Raw genomic sequence first — 20,810 nt, forward strand, 5'->3', positions numbered from 1 at the left:
CTGGACAAAAAACGTGCACCTATTGGTGGGGGCAGTGGGTGGGGAGTGAAGGCGGAGGGTGGGGCGGGAACTGGGGGGAGGGGAGTTTTGGGGGGAAAAAAGAGGAACAAATGTAATAATCTGAACAATAAAGATTTAATTAAAAAAAATATTCATTATGTTGGTCTGTAGCTTTCTTTCCTTTTAATGTCTTTGTCTGTCTTTGGTATCAGGGTTATGCTGGCCTCCTAGAATGAGTTAAGAAGTGTTTTTTCCTCTTCAATGTTTTGGAAAAATTTGAGGAGAGTTGCTATTACTTAAAACATTTGGTAGAATTCAACAATGAAGCCATAGCTCCAGGGCATTTTTTGTAGTTGGGAGAGTTTTGATTACTGATTCAATCTTCTTATGAGTTATGGATCTACAGATTTTCTAATTTTTTCATGATTTAGTCTTGGTAGGTTCTTGATTTGAGGAATTTGTCCATTTTATTGAAATTTTCCAATTTGTTGGTATACAATTGTTCATGCTCTTATAATCCCTTTTATTTCTGTAGATTCAGTAGTAATGTTCCTACTTTCATTTCTGATTTTAGTAATTTAAATTTTTTTCTCACTTCATCTAACTAAAGATTTGTCAATTTTGTTGCTCTTTTCGAAGAACCATGACTTAGTTTCATTGATATCCTGCAGTTTTTCTATTATCCATTTCATTTATGTCTGCTCTGATCTTTTTTTTTTTATATATATATTTTATTGATTTCTTACAGAGAGGAAGGGAGAGAGATAGAGAGTAAGAAACATCGATGAGAGAGAAACATTGATCAGCTGCCTCCTGCACATCTCCTACTGGGGATGTGCCCGCAACCCAGGTACATGCCCTTGACCGGAATCGAACCTGGGACCCCCAAGTCCGCAGGCCAACGCTCTATCCACTGAGCCAAACCGGTTTCGGCTGCTCTGATCTTTATTTCCCTCATTATGCTAGCTTTGGGTTTAGTTTGTTCTTTTCCTAGTCACTTACATTGTAAAGGTACATTGTTCTTTAACATCTTATTTTTTATCTTTATTTTCTTTTTAAATATATTTTTTATTATGGATAGTATTAGGAATCTCCCATTTCCTCCTTTTTGTTTTTAATGTAAGCATTTATAGCTATAAATTTCCGACTTAATATTGCTTTCACTGTGTCTCAAGTTTCTATATGTTGTTTTTTCATTTCCATTCACCTCTATTTTGTTTCTTCTTTGATCCATTGATTGAGAACGTGTTATTAAATTTCCAGATTTGAATTTCCATTTCTCATTTTATTTCTGTTGATTTCTAACTTCATAAAAGATATTGTATGCTAGCTATGTTTTTAAATCTATTGAGACAGAATTTGAGACCGAATGGTCTAACCCAGTGGTCGGCAAACTGAGGCTCGCGAGCCACATGCGGCTCTTTGGCCCCTTGAGTGTGGCTCTTCCACAAAATACTGACTTCTGCGCATGGGCCATGAAGTTTCAATCGCACTGTACGTGCGCGCCCGCACGTGGTATTTTGTGGAAGAGCCACACCCAAGGGGCCAAAAAGCCGCATGTGGCTCGCGAGCCGCAGTTAAAATGTCCCATGTGCATTTGAGAATGTATATGTTGTTGAGTACAGTGTTCTGTATGTCTGTTAAATATAGTTCACTTGTTGCAAGTCCTCTATTTCCTTGCTTCTGTCTGATTTTTGTATCCATTATTCTGAAAAGGGTTCTAAAGTATTCAATTGTTATTTTAGAATTATTTTTCTGTTGATTATGTCAGTTTTTCTTAATATTTGATGGTTCATCATGAAGTGTCTAAATGTTTATATATTTTGTTTTGCTGAAATTTTTATTAGTATATTATGTCCTCCTTTGTCTCATGAAATCTTTATTAAAGTCATTTTGGTCTAATATCAGTGTAGCCAATTTTGGTTACTATTTGAATGGAATCTCTTTTTTAAATTTATTTTATTTTATTTTTTTATCTTTAAATTCTTTATTAGTTAAGGAATTACAGATGTGTCCTCATTTCCCATTAACCCCCATTTTTTTTTAATTTTAAAAAATATTTTATTGATTTTTTACAGAGAGCAAGGGAGAGGGAGTTAGAAACATTGACGAGAGCGAAACATCGATCAGCTGCCTCCTACACACTTCCTACTGGGGATGTGCCCGCAACCAAGGTACATGCCCTTGACCGGAATAGAACCTGAGAGCTTTCAGTCCACAGGCTGATGCTCTATCCACTGAGCCAAACTGGTTAGGGCTGGAATCTCTTTATATCCTTTTACTTTCAATCAATTTATTTCTTTGATCTAAAGTGAATCTCTTGTAGACAGCAAATAGTTGGCAGTGTTTTTCATCAATTTTGTTGATCTCTCTTTTCATTGGTGAGTTTAATACTGTTACATTTAATTACTGACAAGGATTTTGGTGATTTTGCTATTTCTTTTCTATATGCTGTATATATTTTTGCCCCTCATTCCTTGAATTACTCTTTTTATGCTTAGTGTGTGTTTTTTGTAGTTAAACATTTAAATTACTTTCTCATTTCCTTTTATATATCTCCTTGTATATATGCTATGGCTATTTTCTTTCTTTTTTTTAAATCTTCACCTAAGGATATTTTCCCATTGATTTTTAGGTAGAGTGGAAGAGAGAGGGCAAGAGGAAGACAAATATCAATGTGAGAGACACACATTGGTTGCCTCCTGCATTTTGTTCATGCATAATTTTCTTGACATTCTCTCTTTTTTTTTTTGCTTTTTGTGCATTTTAACACAGTTTTAAAGTCTTTGTCTAGTAAATCTACGATCAGGTCTTTTTCAGAGACAGTTTCTGTTTATTTTTTCTTTTGAATGGGCCATACTTTACTATTTTTTGTATGCCTTGTAATTCTTATGTTGAAAACTCAATATTTGAATCAAATAATGTAGTAACCCTGGAAATCAGATCCTGTCCCTTCCCTAGAGTTTGATGTTTTATTGTCTTTTGTTATTTTCTTGTTGTAGGCTGTCTCTGTGCCCAGAAACAGCAACATCCCTTCCATCAAACTCTCTCTCAATTCTGACACCCTCATGTCTTCCATCTTATCAAAAATGCCCGAAGATGCCCTAGCTGGTTTGGCTCAGTGGATAAAGCGTTGGCCTGCAGACCAAAGGTCCTGGGTTCAACTCTGGTCAAAGACATATACTTTAGTTGCAGGGCCCTGGTCAGGGCTCATGCAGGGGGCAACCAATCAATGTGTTTCTTTCACATCGATGTTTCTCTCTCTCTTTCCCGCTCTCTTCCACTCTCCAAAGCCAGTATGTGAGCCATCTTCATGCAGAATAGAGGCAGAGAGGAAATTTTATGTTTGGAGGTGAGTGGAGAGGCTTTATTGGACATTTGAGAGTTCTACACATATTATTTCCCAGAACATCTTAAAAAAAAAGGGAACTCCTGCACATCTCCCACTGGGGATGTGCCCACAACCCAGGTACATGCCCTTGACCGGAATCGAACCTGGGACCTTTTAGTCCGCAGGCCGACGCTCTATCCACTGAGCCAAACCGGTTTCGGCAGAACATCTTACTTTAAAAGCTGTACCCAATACTCTGACACTCCATGTTGAGAGGTGCTATGCATAAGTGAATCTGAAAATATATATAGAAGATGATGTCACAGGGGCATGCCTTCCATAAAAGTTACCATTATCCAGAGCTAAATACTGTAGATTAAAACTTCTCCTGCTCTGCCTTCAGTTGCTGAAAGTCCATTTTAAAAGAAGATAGATGAGCCCTAACCAGTTTGGCTCAGTGGATGGAGCATCGGCCTGTGGACTGAGGGGTCACAAGTTTGATTCTGGCCAAGGGCATGTGCCTTGGTTGCAGGCACATCCCCAGTGGGAGGTGTGCAGGAGGCAGGTGATCAATGTTCCTCTCTCATCGATGTTTCTAACTCTCTATCCCCTCTCCCTTCCTCTCTGTAAAAAACCAATAAAATATATAAAAATAAAAGAAGATAGATGGAAACCATATTGCTTCCATATTTACTAGGAACATTTGGGTTCTGGTCTTAGCAGTGGTTGTACAGTCACTGTCACCTCAGGTTATCTGGCACAATGAGATGTCCCACATCCATCTTCCACTAGATTCCTCAGAACTGTGAATGGAGGTGAGGTTTTCTTGTCTGATATCCTGTGTGCACTTCACAGATGGGTAAAGTGAGACACTGAAAGGCTGAGTTAGAGCTCCTGCTTCCTATGCTGTCATGCCTGTTTAGGCAAACTTGAGCATTTTTAGTGAAAGAAGCTGCATACAGGCTGCTTCTTGGATGTTTCTAGAGATGGGTCCTGAGGCATTCAGAGCATCCATGATCTAGAGGAATGGAACAGTGTCTCCCATTTGCTGTGCCCTGCAGACACAGAGTAACCCTTGGCATTCTGCTTTGCCAAAATCTTGGAAGGAGATGGACCAATTTTTATAGTTCCTGTTCTAGCAGAGAAAGAAGCAAGGCCCCAACCCTGTTTTACTAAGATCCAAAGTTTGGATGCACAGGTGGTCCTAAGATTTCCAACTGGCCCTTTGGTATCACTCTTCAGGAAGTATATGTGGTGGGACTTTTGGTTGCTATCTGAAGGCCCACATGTAGATCACCAGCTTATTTTAAAACAATATAACTCGAGCATAGCCAGGTGGAAGGGCTACATGGGGTGAGGTGTTGGGAAAAAACCCAGAGCTCCCATGTCCTCCAAGCGTGCCACACCCCAAGTCTCCACATGCCTACCAACCTGGAAGCTCCTTGAATGTGCTTGAAGTAACTAAAGTTCTAATTCCTTTTAGTGAAGTTGGAAGCATTCTTTGTATTTGGGAAGTCTGGTGTTTAGTTTTGTTTCTTTTTATATCAAAGATGAAATTAATCCTTAAAGATGTGCAAAGTGCTGCATTCCAGTTGCTAATGCAGATCCTATTAGTGTTATTTTTTTACCTAAATGGAATTGGTCCATGTCCACATGGCAACACCTTCCACCACTTTCAGGAAATGCAGGGAGGAGTCAATGTGACCAAACTACCCCTCCCTCGTGAACAGGGCTCCAGTAGAAACGCTCTGAGAACCCACCAGTGGAAAACACCAGCCAGGTTCACATTTAGTCTCCCTTTCTTGACACAACCTTAATTCATTGCATTATTGGTCCAAGTACCATCTCTTCTCATTCCTGGCCCGTTTATTTTTGTTCTACTTAATACTATTATGTGGTGTTTTATCCATCCTTACAAATAGTCTTAAATCCTTCCTGTATGGAATATAAACAAAATTTCCTGGGTCTAAAAAAAATATCAGCCCTGACCGGTTTGGCTCAGTGGATAGAGCGTCGGCCTGCGGACTGAAAGGTCCCGGGTTCGATTCCAGTCAAGGGCAAGTACCTTGGTTGCGGGCACATCCCCAGTGGGGTGTGTGCAGGAGGCAGCTGACCAATGTTTCTCTCCCATCGATGTTTCTAACTCTCTATCCCTCTCCCTTCCTCTCTGTAAAAAATTAATAAAATATATTAAAAAAATCATTCTTGCCATTTGTCTTTTTTTTTTTTTAATATTTTATTGATTTTTTACAGAGAGGAAGGGAGAGAGATAGTTAGAAACATCGATGAGAGAGAAACATCGATCAGCCGCCTCCTGCACATCTCCCACTGGGGATGTGCCCGCAACCCAGGTACATGCCCTTGACCGGAATCGAACCCGGGACCTTTCAGTCCGCAGGCCGACGCTCTATCCACTGAGCCAAACCGGTTTCGGCCATTCTTGCCATTTGTTACCTTTATACGGAGCTTGGCTCTGGAGCACAGATGGAAAGAAAAAAGAACAAGCAGCATATTGTACCAGCATCTCCTACAATCCCCATTTCTTTGATACATGGAAGACATGGCACGCCTGCATTTGGTGTGTACTGACATCACAACTCAAGAGCCTTGCCACCACACTCATCCCTTGGCACTTGAGATCTGGGTACCTTCTGCAGTGTTGATACAGAATTAGTGGTCAGTAGAGCAGGCTTCTCAGTGCTGTGGGTCTAGTATTGATCAGGTCTTTCCAACCACTTCTTTTATCTAGCTCTTACACTCCCAGGCCAATATTTCCTCTGCCCTTTATCACCCCAGGACCAGGTACTGGGCAAGCAGAAACTACCCTTGCAGCCCAGAGTCTGCTGAAATTATTCCAACCATCCAATCCTAATCCTGCTCAAACTTATCTACTATGCCTTGCCCATTCCTTTCTGGAGAAACCACAGCATAGGCTCTGGACAATGCTCCCCGTCTCTCCACCCCAATTTGTTCTGCCTCCTGACCTACCTTACACTTCCTGGTGGTCCTGCACAGTGTGGTTCCTTCTCTTAGAAGCTGCAAGTACCAAATATTTCATTCAAGGCAGTTGTCTCCAAGTCTGTCATCTTCACACACCTGATTAGAACAAATCCCTCGTACATTTTAACACAGGTTCAACCCCCTTCTTCAGTCAGGAGAGAAGCAACCTGTACTCCGAGGAAATGGCTCCCCACACAAGGATACACACATCCTTTGAAGGCGAATGGGATCACACATGTGCTACCCAAATATCAACATGCCTAGAGCACCTGCAGGGGTCTGCCTGTGTCCTATAATCCAGTTCCTTCAGTCGGGCCATTGTGCTGGCAAAGGCAGAGCTGCTTGGTGCCATGTCCCGGCTGGGGCACTGCATCTGGTCCCAGATGCCTATGCAGGAAACAGCGTTGGGGGCTTGCCAGCAATGCAGAGATGAGAGCAACATCTCCTTCCTGAAACACTTTGCAAAAATGGAAATTATGTTCCAAGTTCTCTGTGCTTTATCTTAACAGTGCACCTGTCTCTGATTACCTAAATGATTACCTAAAAATCATTTTACTTTCCCCAACAGCTCCTTACTCGTGCCTGAACAATACTCGTCTGACCTCTTTTCTTTCTCTGAAAGGCACATCACAGCCATCTTACACTTAGGAAAACCAGACAGCACTTTACCACCCTGCTTGGGGCCATTTTTAAACAGTGAAGTCGCCATCAAAGACAAAATCGTGGAAAATGTGGCACTAAGTGAACCTCGAAAAGCAGTTGTTTACAGTATGAGAGGAAACAAGAAGGTAGAGCTTTGCCTGGTCTGAACTTAACTAAGATGTGTGCACTGCATGATTCCAATTTTCATCTCTCTGGGCATATCTAAGAATGACTGTGAAAATGCCCCAAGTACTGATTTTGGGGTTACAAAGAAATTTTAGTGAACCCTGGCCAGTGTGGCTCAAATGTTGGATGTTATCCCATGCACTAAAAGGTTGCCAGTTTGATTCCTGGTCAGGGCACATACCTGGGTTGCAGGCTCAATCCCGGTCTGGGGTGTGCGGAGGCAGCCAATCAATGTTGCACTCTTACATCAATGTTTCTCTCTCTCTCTCTCTTTTTTTTTTCTTCCCTCTCCCCCTTCCTCTCTGAAAATTAATTTAAAATCTTTAAAAAAAGAAATTTTAATGAGTAGGCAAACCCAAAAATATGGAGTCCGCAAATAATGAGGATCAACCTTATTGTCATCAATCTAAAAGGTTTTTATGCACTTTCCACAGACCATCTTACTTTCCACAGTACCAGTAATAGCAGGGCTGAGAGAGATAACTGGTGTAACTCAGCTGCACATCCTACAAAGGCTTTCCTGTGAAAAACTAGAAATGACTGCTTCTCAAAGCAGAATTTCCATCAGATGCAGAGTTGAAGCCTCACACCCACACACTTTGTGATCATTAACAGTCACCTCAGTCCTTTCTGTCACCTCCTCTCTCTGCCTTCAGTTCCTGCTCTGCTTCTCGGAGCTCCCACTCCTGTACTGGGGTGAACTCCTCCTGAAGGCCCCCATCATCGTCCAGGTCGTCTTCACTCACCAACCCCCATGGATAGTTCTTGGGGGAGAGATCATCGTCCACACGAGGTTTGCCCTTCTTCCTCCTTGTCATTTGCCTTGTCAGCTCAGCCACCTGCTCTGGCCCCAGCCATGCTGGGCCCTCGCCCCTGTGTCCTTTCTCTTTCCTCTTCTTGTACTCCATGATCTGCTTGTTGAGAGCCTCATGATCAATCCCATACAGACTCGAGTGCACAGCAGGGCCCAGGGCGTCACATGGCGATGGAGCATCTGGGGCCTCAGGGTCCCTGGAAGGGAGAAGCACAGATGAAGCACCAGAGCAACTTCATGGGAGCTCCTGGGCTAGTGCTTCACCGCCCCACACCCATGGCCTCTAAACTGTCCTAAGGTCTACCTAATGGAAACTGTGGAGGATAGGACAGTGAGTTTTGGTTTTGGCACTCTCCAGCCCAGGACCACTCAACCAGCACTCTTGGTGCTTGTGTGTGGCACAGGCCTTGACAATTCTGATGCAGCCATTTGCATGGACATTAGACACATTTTCATCCCCCCTCCCCCCAATTAAACATGCCCAGCACACTAGGCCATATTTGGGGCCATTTCTTGATGCAAACTTAGTTCATTCTATTATTTGTACAGTGGCACCTCGGCCTCACCAGGTGCCACCAGAGCTGCTGCAGGCCACTCACACCTTGCATCTGCCCAAGAACTGAGCACACGTCCACATGTATCACCTGAAGTCACTTTGTGTGAGGTCTTCTTGTTCATCAGGGGGTCCAAAATCAGCAACTGCCAGTAACCGATCCACCTGGAAAAGAACAGAAGGCAGTTCAGTAACCACACCCGCAGTGCTGCGTCAGAGCTGCGTGCACCCTGCACTGGGCCATAGGCCTTCTGGGTGCACTTTACGTCACTTCTTCCAGCAATACTTTCCCAAAGACGAGACCATACAATAGCCAGTGCTTTCAAACACCTATTATTTTAACAATCACGTTTTCTTTGATGATGAACAGTTTTTAAAAACCACTGAAATTTGTAAATGTTAGTAAAATTTACTAACAACAATTGGATATTAATTGAATTATGTAAGTAACATTTACTGTTCTGTAAAATGCTTGTTTTGCCACAGGATTTGTGCTTGGGGAAAAGGCCGGCCAGCACCAAGTCAGGCCTCCTGGGGCAGTGTCTGCTCGAGTGCAAGCCCAGACAGCCCATCCCTCTGCAGCAACAGGAAGCAGTGTCACCCAGGGACGCCGATAAAAATTATAAATGTGCAAAGCAGCAGTACCAGGAGTTAAATTAGTGCACAGAAAACACCAGAAATAAGATTGACACAACAAAGACAAACTGGGAGAAAAGAGTCCCAACACACGCTCTGACAGGACTTGGACCAGACATATAACTAATCTGTACAACCTGAAGATAAGCAGAAATAAAAACAAGCAGGACTGGCCCTGGCCAGTGTGGCTCAGTTGGTTAAGCATCATCCCATGCACCAAAAGGCCACTGGTTCAATTCCTGGTCAGGACACATGCCTGGGTTGTGGGCTGATCCCCGGTCAGGGTATGTATGGAAGGCAACTGGTTGATGTTTCTCTGTCTCTCCCCCTCTCCCCCTCCTTTTCTCTCCTCTCTCTCTCTCTCTCTCTCTCTCTCTCTCTCTCTGAAGTCAATAAGAACATATCCTTGAGTGAGGATTAATAATAATCTATCTATATAAAAGCCTAAGTGACCATTCGACCAGTAGCTATGATGCGCAATGTCCACCAGGGGGCAGACGCTCAATGCACAAGCATGGAAACATGGGACAGACTGATGAATCTCAGGGGGGAGGGAGGAGGGGAGAGGGGGGAAGAGATTAACCAAAGATCTTATATGTATACTAGAAGCCTAGTGCACAGATTCATACACCTGTGGGGTCCCTTGGCCTGGCTGGCGCCCTCCCGCAATTTGGGACCCCTCGGGGGATGTCAGACTGCTGGTTTCAGCCTGATCCCCACAAGCCAGGCCAAGGGACTCCACCAGTGCATGAATCCGCAACAGTGATAATAACCATAGGTGGATTGCAATCCAGGAAATGAGAGAAAACGGTAAGCACAGGGGGGTAGCTCTGGCTGCCTCAAGTTTATAAACCAAGAACTGGAGATTTGGTTCACTAGTTGAGTTACAGAGATAAGCATTAAAAAATATTAAAGCCCAGGCCAGGCTGGTGTGGCTCAGTGGTTGAGCATCAGCCTATGAACCAGGAGGTCACGGTTCCATTCCTGGTCAGGGCACATGCCTGGATTATAGGCTCGATCCCCAGTAGGGGCAGTGCAAGAGGCAGCTGATCAATGGTTCTCTCTCATCGTTTGTGTTTCTATTCCTCTCTCCCTTTCCCTTCCTCTCTGAAATCAATAAAAACATATTTAAAAAAAATTAAAGCCCTAGCTGGGTGGCTCAGTTAATTGAAGTGTCATCCCGTATACTGAAAGGCTGCGGGTTCAATTCCCAGTCAGAGTGTGTACAGGAGGCAACAGATCGATGTTTATGTCACATCGATGTTTTATCTTTCCCTTCCTCTCTCTCTGAAATCAATAAGAACATATCCTGGGGTGAGTATTAAAAAGAAAAAAATTAGAACCAGAAAATAAGGTTACATCTGGTGACTCAGGCTGGGAATGAGCATGGGAGTTTGTCTTTTCATTTGTACCCTTTCAAGTATTGCTTTGGTAAACGGTAAGCATTACCTTTTTAGAAACCTCACCTATGTAAAAGTTTACTTCATAAAGGCCTCACCTCAGCTAGAGCTGCATGCTGTTTGTCCTGAACAAACACAATTGGTGGCATGTTCTTCAGAGTCTGCTGGGACAGCAAAAGATGCCTGGAGAGAGACAATGCAGATTAGTGCTGCGGCAGGTGACATTTACAGGAGAGTGTGAGAGTGCCAGAAACAAAAATACGTGATAATCTCACAAAGACTTAAGATATAAGATTTGCTTATCACATTATTCAAGAATGAAAATGTCAGCCTAGAAAGGTCTTTAGCCAACTGCACATTACAAAAGGGATAACAAATGCATCATCACCACAACTGTTTTTAATTCTCTAAATGCAATTATTTATTGAGATCCCTGTAAATAAACTGACCTAAACTTAGAGGCCCTCGCCCTAGCGGTTTGGCTCAGTGGATAGAACGTCGGCTTGCAGAACAAAGGGTCCCGGATTTGAATCCAGTCAAGGGCACATACCTTGGCCGCAGGTTCCTCCCCAGCCCAAGCCCTGACCAGGGCCCGTGCAGGAGGCAACCAATTGATGTGTTTCTCTCACATCAAATGTTTCTCTCTGTCTTTCCCTCTCAATTCCACTCTTTCTAAAAAAATCAATGGAAAAATATCCTTGGGTGAAAACTATAACAAAAATATAATACACCTAGATACCCTCCTGGGCTTCACTTTGGCCTTGGCCTCCATGGTTGGTCACTAACCACCCATCAATGTTTCATCCTCTATCCAATGGACATGCATTGGCAACGACACCAACACAGTCCCCAACCACCCAGATGTCACACAGACGTGATCGCTGTATTATTCAGTCATGCAACAAGCTGATAAAAGGTAAATAAGGGTGCAAGTATCCAGTGAAAATGTGGCTGTGACGTAAAGTGTATTTACTCAGTGACAGCAGATCTAGGTACACAGTTATGAAAAAACCTTTACACTAAACCCTGGCTGATCAGAGTTGGGAAAACATTATGCTTAATTAAATTTTCTAACTACCTAAAAATTAATTAGAAAACAATACTGTTATCTCAACACTTGTTGGAAATTTCTCACTTTCTTGTTTCTGTTAAATGTAAAAATCAAATTAACTGACCATTCTTTAGTACACACCTTTAGAGACTCTTAGGGATCACTGTGACAGGTGACAGTGATCAGCATGCAAGAGAGCTAGCTACACAGATGATGTGAAAATACCAGCTCCTTGTACAACTCTGACTTCTCAACATCTGCCTCCTTCTCCTGGCAATGCAGGATGCTGTATGGTGAGAGGTGAGAGCCACAGAGAAAGCAGGGGGAAGCAGGAAGGAGGGATTCCAATTCTGAGTGCTGGTTGGGTTTCTGGACTTTTTATAAGCCTGAGGAGAAAACTGAATAACTTCTTTACTACCACCCAGCTCACCAGTTCTCAAAACTTCAGGATTCCTTTACACTAAAAACATTACTGAGGACCCCAAAGATCTTTTGTTTATATGGGTTATATTCATCAATACTTACCATACTTGGAATTAAAATAAAAAATGTAAAAATATGTATTTATTAATTCATTTAAAGTAAACCCACTAGGCCCCTGACGAGTTTGGTTAGAGTCATCTGGTAAGTCATGCAGGTTCGATCCCTGGTCAGGGCACATACAAGAATCAACCAATGAATGCATAAGTGGGACAACAAATCGATGTTTCTCTCTTTCTCTTTCTCTCCCTCTCTCTCAAAAGCAATAAATAAATTAAAAATAAAGTAAACCCACCAAACATTCACATAGACATTTTTAATGGGCAATAACTGTTATTTTCCAAAAATAATTACTGAAAAGAGTGGCAATGTATTACAGTGGCAAATTTCTTTAATGCCCCGCTTAATGAAAAAACAGTTGGATTCTCATATGTGCATCTGCATTCAATCTGTTCTGCTGTTATTTTGGTTGAAATATAAGAAGAAAATCTGGCCCCGCATAGATTTGTTACTGAAAAATGGAGGACTATATGAACACCCTTAAGAAAAAGGTGGATCTTTTTGATACTAAACAAAAACTCAACACATGATCGTTTTTTAAAGGTCAGTTGCAATGTGGACTCTGAAACCAATGAACGTGCCTCACTGTCACACCAAACTCCCTGGTCTCCCTGGGACTCTGACATTTCCCTACGCGTGGTTCTGTAACCTCCACACACTGGCCATCTGGAAACACGGGGTCAGCAAGTGAAGCAGATTTTTGGAAGGTTGACTGACACATTTCACCACACAACACTGCCTTGGTTGGCATCACCACCAATCTCATCAGTACTTAACAGTATTTATTGGAAAGCTGTCAAACTCGCTGCGGTAGTTATGCTTTCTAAAATTCTGATTTTTACTTCAAAGCCTGAATTTTATCATTGGCAACAGGTATGGTCAGTTGATTTCCCTGAAGTGACAGGTTCATTTGGCCCGTGTGCAGAAAGTGTCTGTTAAATACCCAAATCTCAAAAACTGTAGTTGGTTCTCTTACTCCGTCAAGTGAAAAAGTGTCTATTTCATCACCTGCAGCATTCTTCCTAGGGACAGCCACCCTACCTCAGCACACAGCAGGGGCTCCACACATACTTCCCACCACATACAATACTAAAAAGACAAGTATTCTTGCCCACTCAATGTGGCTCAGCGGTCGACTCATGCACCAAGAGGTCACCATTTGATTCCCAATCAGGGCACATGCCCAGGTTGCGGGCTTGATCCCCAATCAATGTTAAAGTTTCTCTCTCATCAATGTTTCTTTCTATCTCTCTCCCTCTTCCCTCCTCTCTCTAAAATCAGTAAAAAAAAAAAAAAAAATTAAAAAAAAAAAGACATGCACCCAAGGGTCAAAATTTAATAATATTAGTAACTTTTACTTACCCATCAAGGATATTCCCTTTTTTCTTTCTTTTTTAAAAATCCTCATCCAAGGATGTTTTTCCATTGATTTTTAGAGAGAGTGGAAGGGAGAGGGGAAGACAGAGAGAGAAACATCGATGTTTCACTGATTGGTTGCCTCCTGCACGCACTCCAGCCAGATCGAGCTTGCAACCAAGGCATGTGCCCTTGACTGGAATTGAACCCAGGACCCTTTAGCCTACAGGTTAGCACTCATGTGAGCATGTGGCATAAAGCTATGATGACTACAGGTCCTCTGGTGGCTTCAGTGCAAATGTCCACACAGTGAAAAAAGAAAATAACATCTTATTATGAAAACAGCTTTAACCTCATGAACCCCCCCAAAATATACTGGGGCCCCCTAGGGATCGAGGACCACACACTGAGAAACACTTGCCTAGATTATGGCTTAAATGAAAATGTAAATTATACTCTGAAGTTCAAGACAATGCTGCCAGCCCTGACTGGGTAGCGGTGAGTTGGAACATCATCCATACACCGAAAGGTTACGGGTTCAATTCCCGGTCAGGGCACCTACCTAGGTTGCAGGCTAGGTCTCCAGTCGGGGTGTGCACACCTGAGAGATCGATATTTCTCTTTCTCTCTCTCTAAAATAAGTAAATAAATAAAAACCACCAACAAATCCTCGGGTGAGGAAATTAATAAATAAAAAAAGAAAATGCTTCCAAAATTTCCCTCAAAAGCAAAAATACATCATGAAACGGGCTGGTAAATTCCAGGTGCTGCAAAAGCAAACACACCTGGCAAGCAAAGCATCCTCACCTCATATGTGCTGAGAATCGCTTGAGGGTGTCCTGGGTGTGTGCATTCTGCTCAGCAGAGCCAGTCGTCCTCCAGTACACACGGCAGGCAGAGAAGTCTGAGGTCAAAGACACCTGACACCCCCCCACCCCCAGCAAATCCCTTTCAGTTTAAGTGGGTTTTCCACAAACAATGCACAGGAGATGGAAATTAATGAGACAGCATGTCCACCTCCTGAGATGCTAGTGCTCTAGCTGCACTATGACAAGCCACCCTCTCCTGCACACACTCTCAGCTGAGGAAGCGGGGCCAGAAACCGAACCCTCACCTCCCCAACCCCAACCCTACAGCACTCACTGAAAATACCTGAACTGCCACTATTCTCCTCACTACTTCCCTTTGGCTAAACTCACTCTGAGTCAGCGGTTCTCAACCTGTGGGTCACGACCCCTTTGACGGTCAAACGACCCTTCTACAAGGGTCGCCTAAGACCATCCTGCATATCAGATATTTACATTGTGATTCATAACAGTAGCAACATTACAGTTATGAAGTAGCAACGAAAATAATTTTATGGGTGGGTCACAACATGAGGAACTGTATTTAAAGGGCCAGAAGGTTGAGAACCACTGCTCTAAGTGGACAGATGGCAGAAAGTCACCTCCTTCTACTTTATTCCAAGACAAAGGCAGACATATCAACTTCTCATCTGACCCACAGGTCTTCAACTGCTCCATGTCATCACACTTTCTGGGCGTCTGATCACACACTTAGTGCTATCTGGTCGGATACCTCCTTTCCCTGATTTCGTACCACAATCATCCCTTCTATCTGTCTTCAGTACTTAAATGGCCACCCTTAGCATCACTTCCACAACCCAAACTAAAGACCTTGTGAGTGACCTGGTGCCTTTTTCCTAACGGTTAGGCCAGCAATCCTCAGTCCCATTTCTGTTTGGCCCCTGCAGTCTACCTTGGACAGCTCCACATTCAGGTCGTAGATCTCTTGGCTCACTTCGGGGCTGCACAGCAAATCGCTGAGCGCTTTGTAGAGGAGGCCATTCAGGGCCCTCAGGCGCACGTGGTCTTCCTTCCTGGTTTTCTTTGAGGTGCTCTTTGTTAGGAGTTCCAACTTGGATGGCTTGTAAGTCTGCATTAAGAAGAATAGACACAAAGACTAATATTAGATTATACATTAAACTTGTGCTAACTTACAATAAAGGCAGCTGGGAAGAATTTGAACACCTTGATAAACAAGAAACAAATGTTACACTCAACCACCTTAGCTTTAAGATAAGTTTATTTTACAGAGCTGGATTCTTCCAGATTTTACCTAGCATTCCTCCAAGATAAAAATTACTGCCCGGCTCAGTGGTTGAGTGTCGACCTATGAACCAGGTCAGGGTTCAATGCCCAGTCAGGGCACATGCCTGAACTTGATCCCCCTGGTCCCCCAGTGTGAGGCGTGTAGGAGGCAGCCGATCAATGATTCTCTCTCATCATTGATGTTTCTATCTCTCTCTCCCTTTCCCTTCCTCTCTGAAATCAATAAAAATATATTTTAAAGAAAAAATTACTGCCCTGGCTGGTTTGGCTCAGTGGCTAGAGCATTGGCCTGAGGACTGAAGGATCCTGGGTTCAATTCCAGTCAAGGGCACATGCCCATGTTTCAGGTTCGATCCCAAGCAGGGGGCATGCAGGAAGCAGCCCGTCAGATTCTTTCTCATTGTTAATGTTTCTATTTCTCTCTCCCTCTCCCTTCCTCTCTGAAATCAATAAAAATATATTTTTAAAAAATTACTGCCAGTACATTTCAAGAAAAATTTTTACTGAAATATAATCCACACATAAAATGCTCCCTCTTAACATGTACAATTCAATGGTTTTTAGTATACACAGTTTATTTTTTATCAGTGTCCCCAGAGTCATTAATTACATAAACTTGTGCAATATATCTATATGTATGTGTGTTTTATACACACACATTAAAAACTGAATGGCCCTAGCCCAGGGGTGGGCAAACTTTTTGACTCGAGGGCCACAATGGGTTCTTAAACTGGACCGGAGGGCCGGAACAAAAGCATGGATGGAGTGTTTGTGTGAACTAATATACATTCAAAGTAAACATCATTACATAAAAGGGTACGGTCTTTTTTTTTTTTTTTTTTTTTTTTTAGTTTTATTCATTTCAAACAGGCCGGATCCAGCCCGTGGGCCGTAGTTTGCCCACGGCTGCCCTAGCCAGTTTGGCTCAGTGGGTAGAGTGTCAGCCTGTGGACTGAAGGGTCCCAGGTTCGATTCTGGTCAAGAGCACATACCCCGGCCCCTGCTGGCCAAAAAGTGGGTCTCATTGCCACTCGCCAGACTGGGCATCTACAGGGAACCAAGACTGTACAGGAGAAAGAGAACTAGGGCTGGGGGCTCAATAAAGTTTGTTTTCCTGTCAAATAAAAAAAAAGAGCACATGCCCCGGTTGTGGGCTTGGTCCCCAGTGGGGACGTGCAAGAGGCAGCTGATCAACGATTCTCTCTCATCCCTGATGTTTCTATCTCCCGCTCCCTCTCCCTTCCTGTCTGAAATCAATAAAAATATATTTAAAAAATAAAATAAAATAAAAACTGAATGGACATTACTATGTCAGAATTTGATTACAGATATGACATTCTGGAAAACTTTCATGTCAGTAATTTTTTTTGAAGGTCCAAATTCCATATTACCAATTCAACCAGTCCCACCCCTGTAGACCCTGTCCTTCCAACATGGAAATGGAAGAAATGCCAGGCTGGAGCCTTGCGACTTCTGGAACCTCATGCCCATCAAGGCTGTGAAGGTGCTCATTGCTGCTACTCTACTTACCAAGTGAGAGCCCAGGGAAGGGCCTTCATACCAAAACTTCTTTCTATGGCGAGAAAATAAGAATTATGTTAGACACTGATAGTAAATTAGAGAAAAGTTACATATGCTAACTTGAGCTTATGATACCAGAACTATTTCTAAGGAGCTAAACTTAGACACTGATATTATGAGACTGGGAATCTACTGAATTGACAACAACATGAGCTGCGGGGGAGAGAGAGAAGACAGTTTCAATTCAACCTCATAATTTTTTTGTAATGTTTTTACTGATTTTAAAGAGAAAGGAATGGAGAGGACTATAAAGAAACATCGATGAGAGAGAGAGATAATTCAGCTGCCTCCTGCATGCCCCTCACTAGAGATTAAGCCCACAACCTGGGCATATATCCTGACCAAGAATGGAACCAGGATCTCTTGGTTCATGGGTTGGAAGCTCAACCACTGAACCACATCGGCTGGGCTCAACCTCATAATTTTTACTCACAGTCTACTTCTAGTTCCAAAGGTAGAGAAAGAGGGTCTTAACAATACATCTCCCCAAATGCACGGGAGCACTACACTCTACCTGATAAAGCTACCTCCAAGAGGTATAGATGAATGACTGGGGTTGAAAAACTAAGTAAACAGGTGCTTCTCAGTGGTGCAGGGGGAGGTTCCAGATGAGCAAGGAAAGGAAACTACAATGGTCCATGTGATAGTGAGTTAGAGTTGGAGATTTATATGAACTCAAGTTCCACTTACAAAAGATTCAGATGGTGACACAGCAATGTTTACAGATGGTATATATACATTAGTTAACATAAACTCCTATTTTTTAAAAATATATTTTATTGATTTTACAGAGAGGAAGGGAGAAGGATAGAGAGTTAGAAACATCAATGAGAGAGAAACATCCACCAAGGTACATGCCCTTGACCAGAATCGAACCTGGGACCCTTCAGGCCGCAGGCCAACGCTCTATCCACTGAGCCAAACCAGCTAGGGCAAACTCCTATTTTTTTTGCTTTGTCAACTGAAAGGGCCTAAAAGACTGACACCCCAAAAGAAATGAACATACTCAGCTCTCAGATCATGGCTTCTAAGGTCATTCTCCATCAAGAGGAACCAGAACTCCTTGGAGAAATGGCTGATTCTAGAACTCAGGCTTCCTATAGTGCCACAAAGTAAGGATGTGCTAAAAATAACCCTGATCGGTATCTCAGTGGTTAGAGCATTGGCTGGCAGACCTAAGGGTTGCCATTTGAATTCCTGGTCAAGGGCATGTACCTGGGTTGTAGGACCGATCACCAGCCCATGTGGGAGGCAAACAACCGATGAGTCCCTCTCACATCGATATTTCTCTCCCTCTACCTCTTCCCCATCCTCCCTCCCTTCTACTCTCTCTAAAAGTCAATGGAAGAAATGTCCTCGAGTGAGGATTACCAAAACCAAAAAGAATAAAATCCTGTATAATAAAAGGCTAATATGCAAACTGTCCCCCTGGGTGGGAGTTTGGCTGACCACCAGGGAGTGGCAGTGGCAGGCAGCCAAGGGAAGGGAGGCCCCAGCTGGCAGCTGCTAGGACCCTACCCATGCATGAATTTCATGCATTAGGCCTCTAGTATGAAAATAAAAAATGTAAAAGCCATCACAAACCCCATAATGGTTATTATACCCAGAGGGATATAGGATCCAACTGAAAGAACTTCCAATGGTCAAACTGGAACAAGCTGAGCAAAACAAAGGAGTACTGGATTATAACCTACTAGAGGCCCGATGCATGAAATTCGTGCACTTGGGAGGGGGGTCCCTCAGCCAGGCCTGAGCCCTCAGGGGATGTCCAGGAGCCCTCGGGGGGATGTCCGACTGCTGGCTTAGGGGAGCAAGCCTAAGCCGGCAGTCAGACATCCTTAGCACTGCCGCAGAGGTGGGAGAGGCTCCCGCCACTGCTGCTGCACTCAACACCTGTGAGCCCAGCTTCTGGCTGAGCGGCGTTCCCCCTGTGGGAACACACTGACCAGCAATCCTCATTGACCAGCTCCTGCATTGAGCGTCTGCCCCCTGGTGATCAGTGCACATCATAGCAACCAGTCATTCTGCTATTTTGTCAATTTGCATATTAGCCTTTTATTATATAGGATGAGCCCGTACTAACAGGATTCATAAATGTGGAAGAGACACATCACCCATGCAGAATTCCAAATAATTCATGAGCATAACTCCCACTCACGAGTGGGCTGCACATAGTGACTTTCCCCTAAAGACAACAGTATAGAATGGTTGGTAAGTACCCTTATAGTGGATACACCTGATAGAACAAGCTCAGTCAGTGATCAAAGCTAACATCAACAGTGATAAACCACGTGACAGCATGTGCCCCAGACAGGATGTTATGTAAATGGCAGTTAACCTCTATGGTCTTCCTCCCAAAAACCTATAACCCCAATGTATAACCATGAGAAAGACATCACACAAACCACAACAGAGAGGCATCCTACAAATATCTAACCAGTATTTCTTAAAACTGTCAAGGTCTTCAAAAACAGGGGCAGTTTGCCACAGTTAAGAGATGACAAAAAAAAAGAGAGAGAGAGATGACAATGACCACGTTACCTGGTCCCTGAATGGGATACTGGAACAGAAAAAGGACACTAGATAAAACCGAAGGAAATGTAAATAATACATGGACTTTAGTTAATAACAACATGTCAATATTGGTTCATTAATTATAACAAATGTATCAGACTAATAATGTAAGAAGTTAATACAAGGGTATGGTTTTATGGAAACTCTGTGCCATCTTTGCCAAATTTTCCATAAATCTAAAACTTTTCAAAAGTAGCCTATTAAAACAAAAAAAAATATCTACCACATATGTCTACAAAAGTGGCATAGGTATTAACATATTTCATTATCTCTATCTATTACCATAAAAATCTATCCTGACAAACTTTCAAATTTATTTCTCAAATTAAGCCCACCCGCAAGGAAAGCATTAACATGGAAAGAAAATTTTTCATGTTTTTCTGATTTTCTTTTCTGATGAAACTATTCTCCTGAAAAACGGTACTGGTAACAAGAATCAACATAAACATATAATATACATCATTTTGCTTCATACTACCGCAATGTTTAGGAGAATATTATCTCAACTGTAAAAGAACAGATAAAAGGGCAGGAAAAACGCAAATGTTAACGAAGTGGAATTGCTGGTGGTCTTTCAATAATCATTCATTTAACAAGCAAAGGCTGCCCTTGCTGAAGGGGTGCCATGGACCCCGCCGTCCGCGGATCCCAGCGTAGTGGGCCCCCTGCCCAACCCGTGGGCACCGCCGCCCGTCCGTGGACTCCACACCCGGCCTCGTGGATCCCCGCCATCCTTGCGCGGACCCCAGTCGGGTAGGCCCCACCCCGTTCCCTGCCCTTCCCTACCGTGAGTGAACCGCCCCCATCCCTTTCCCCCCTCCCCCCGCCCCCGCACCAGGGACTCCGTACTTGGTTTTCGAGGCAAATTTCTTGAGCAGGTTCTTGCCACAGGAGACCGGGGAGCCATGCAGGTCTCGGACACCGCCAGGAAGAAGCCCCGCCTTGCGGCCGCCGAATACCGTCCAGAGCCCCGCAGGGTATCCCCACAGCCCGCGGGCCGCCACCCACATAGCCCCCGAGAGAGCCCTGGGGCAG

The 20,810-nt window shown here is 43.4% G+C and overlaps 2 protein-coding genes across 2 annotated transcripts in view; both read right to left on the minus strand.

Moving 5' to 3' along the window:
- HSBP1L1 (heat shock factor binding protein 1-like 1) overlaps positions 1-20,810 on the minus strand; it is a 77,664-nt gene that overhangs the window by 17,499 nt on the left and 39,355 nt on the right. The gene's annotated exons all lie outside the window — the stretch shown is intronic.
- RBFA (ribosome binding factor A (putative)) lies at positions 7,555-20,804 on the minus strand. Its single transcript, XM_006761890.1, has 7 exons — positions 20,625-20,804; positions 17,151-17,193; positions 15,268-15,444; positions 14,317-14,429; positions 10,661-10,745; positions 8,618-8,691; positions 7,555-8,170 (listed from the first exon to the last, which is right to left on the minus strand). The coding sequence occupies exons 1-7, from the start codon at positions 20,783-20,785 to the stop codon at positions 7,780-7,782; spliced, it is 1,044 nt and encodes a 347-aa protein (XP_006761953.1). The 5' UTR covers positions 20,786-20,804; the 3' UTR covers positions 7,555-7,779.

The sequence above is a fragment of the Myotis davidii genome, unplaced genomic scaffold (genome assembly GCF_000327345.1).
Source record: "Myotis davidii unplaced genomic scaffold, ASM32734v1 scaffold96, whole genome shotgun sequence".
NCBI classification, from domain to species: Eukaryota; Metazoa; Chordata; class Mammalia; order Chiroptera; family Vespertilionidae; genus Myotis; species Myotis davidii.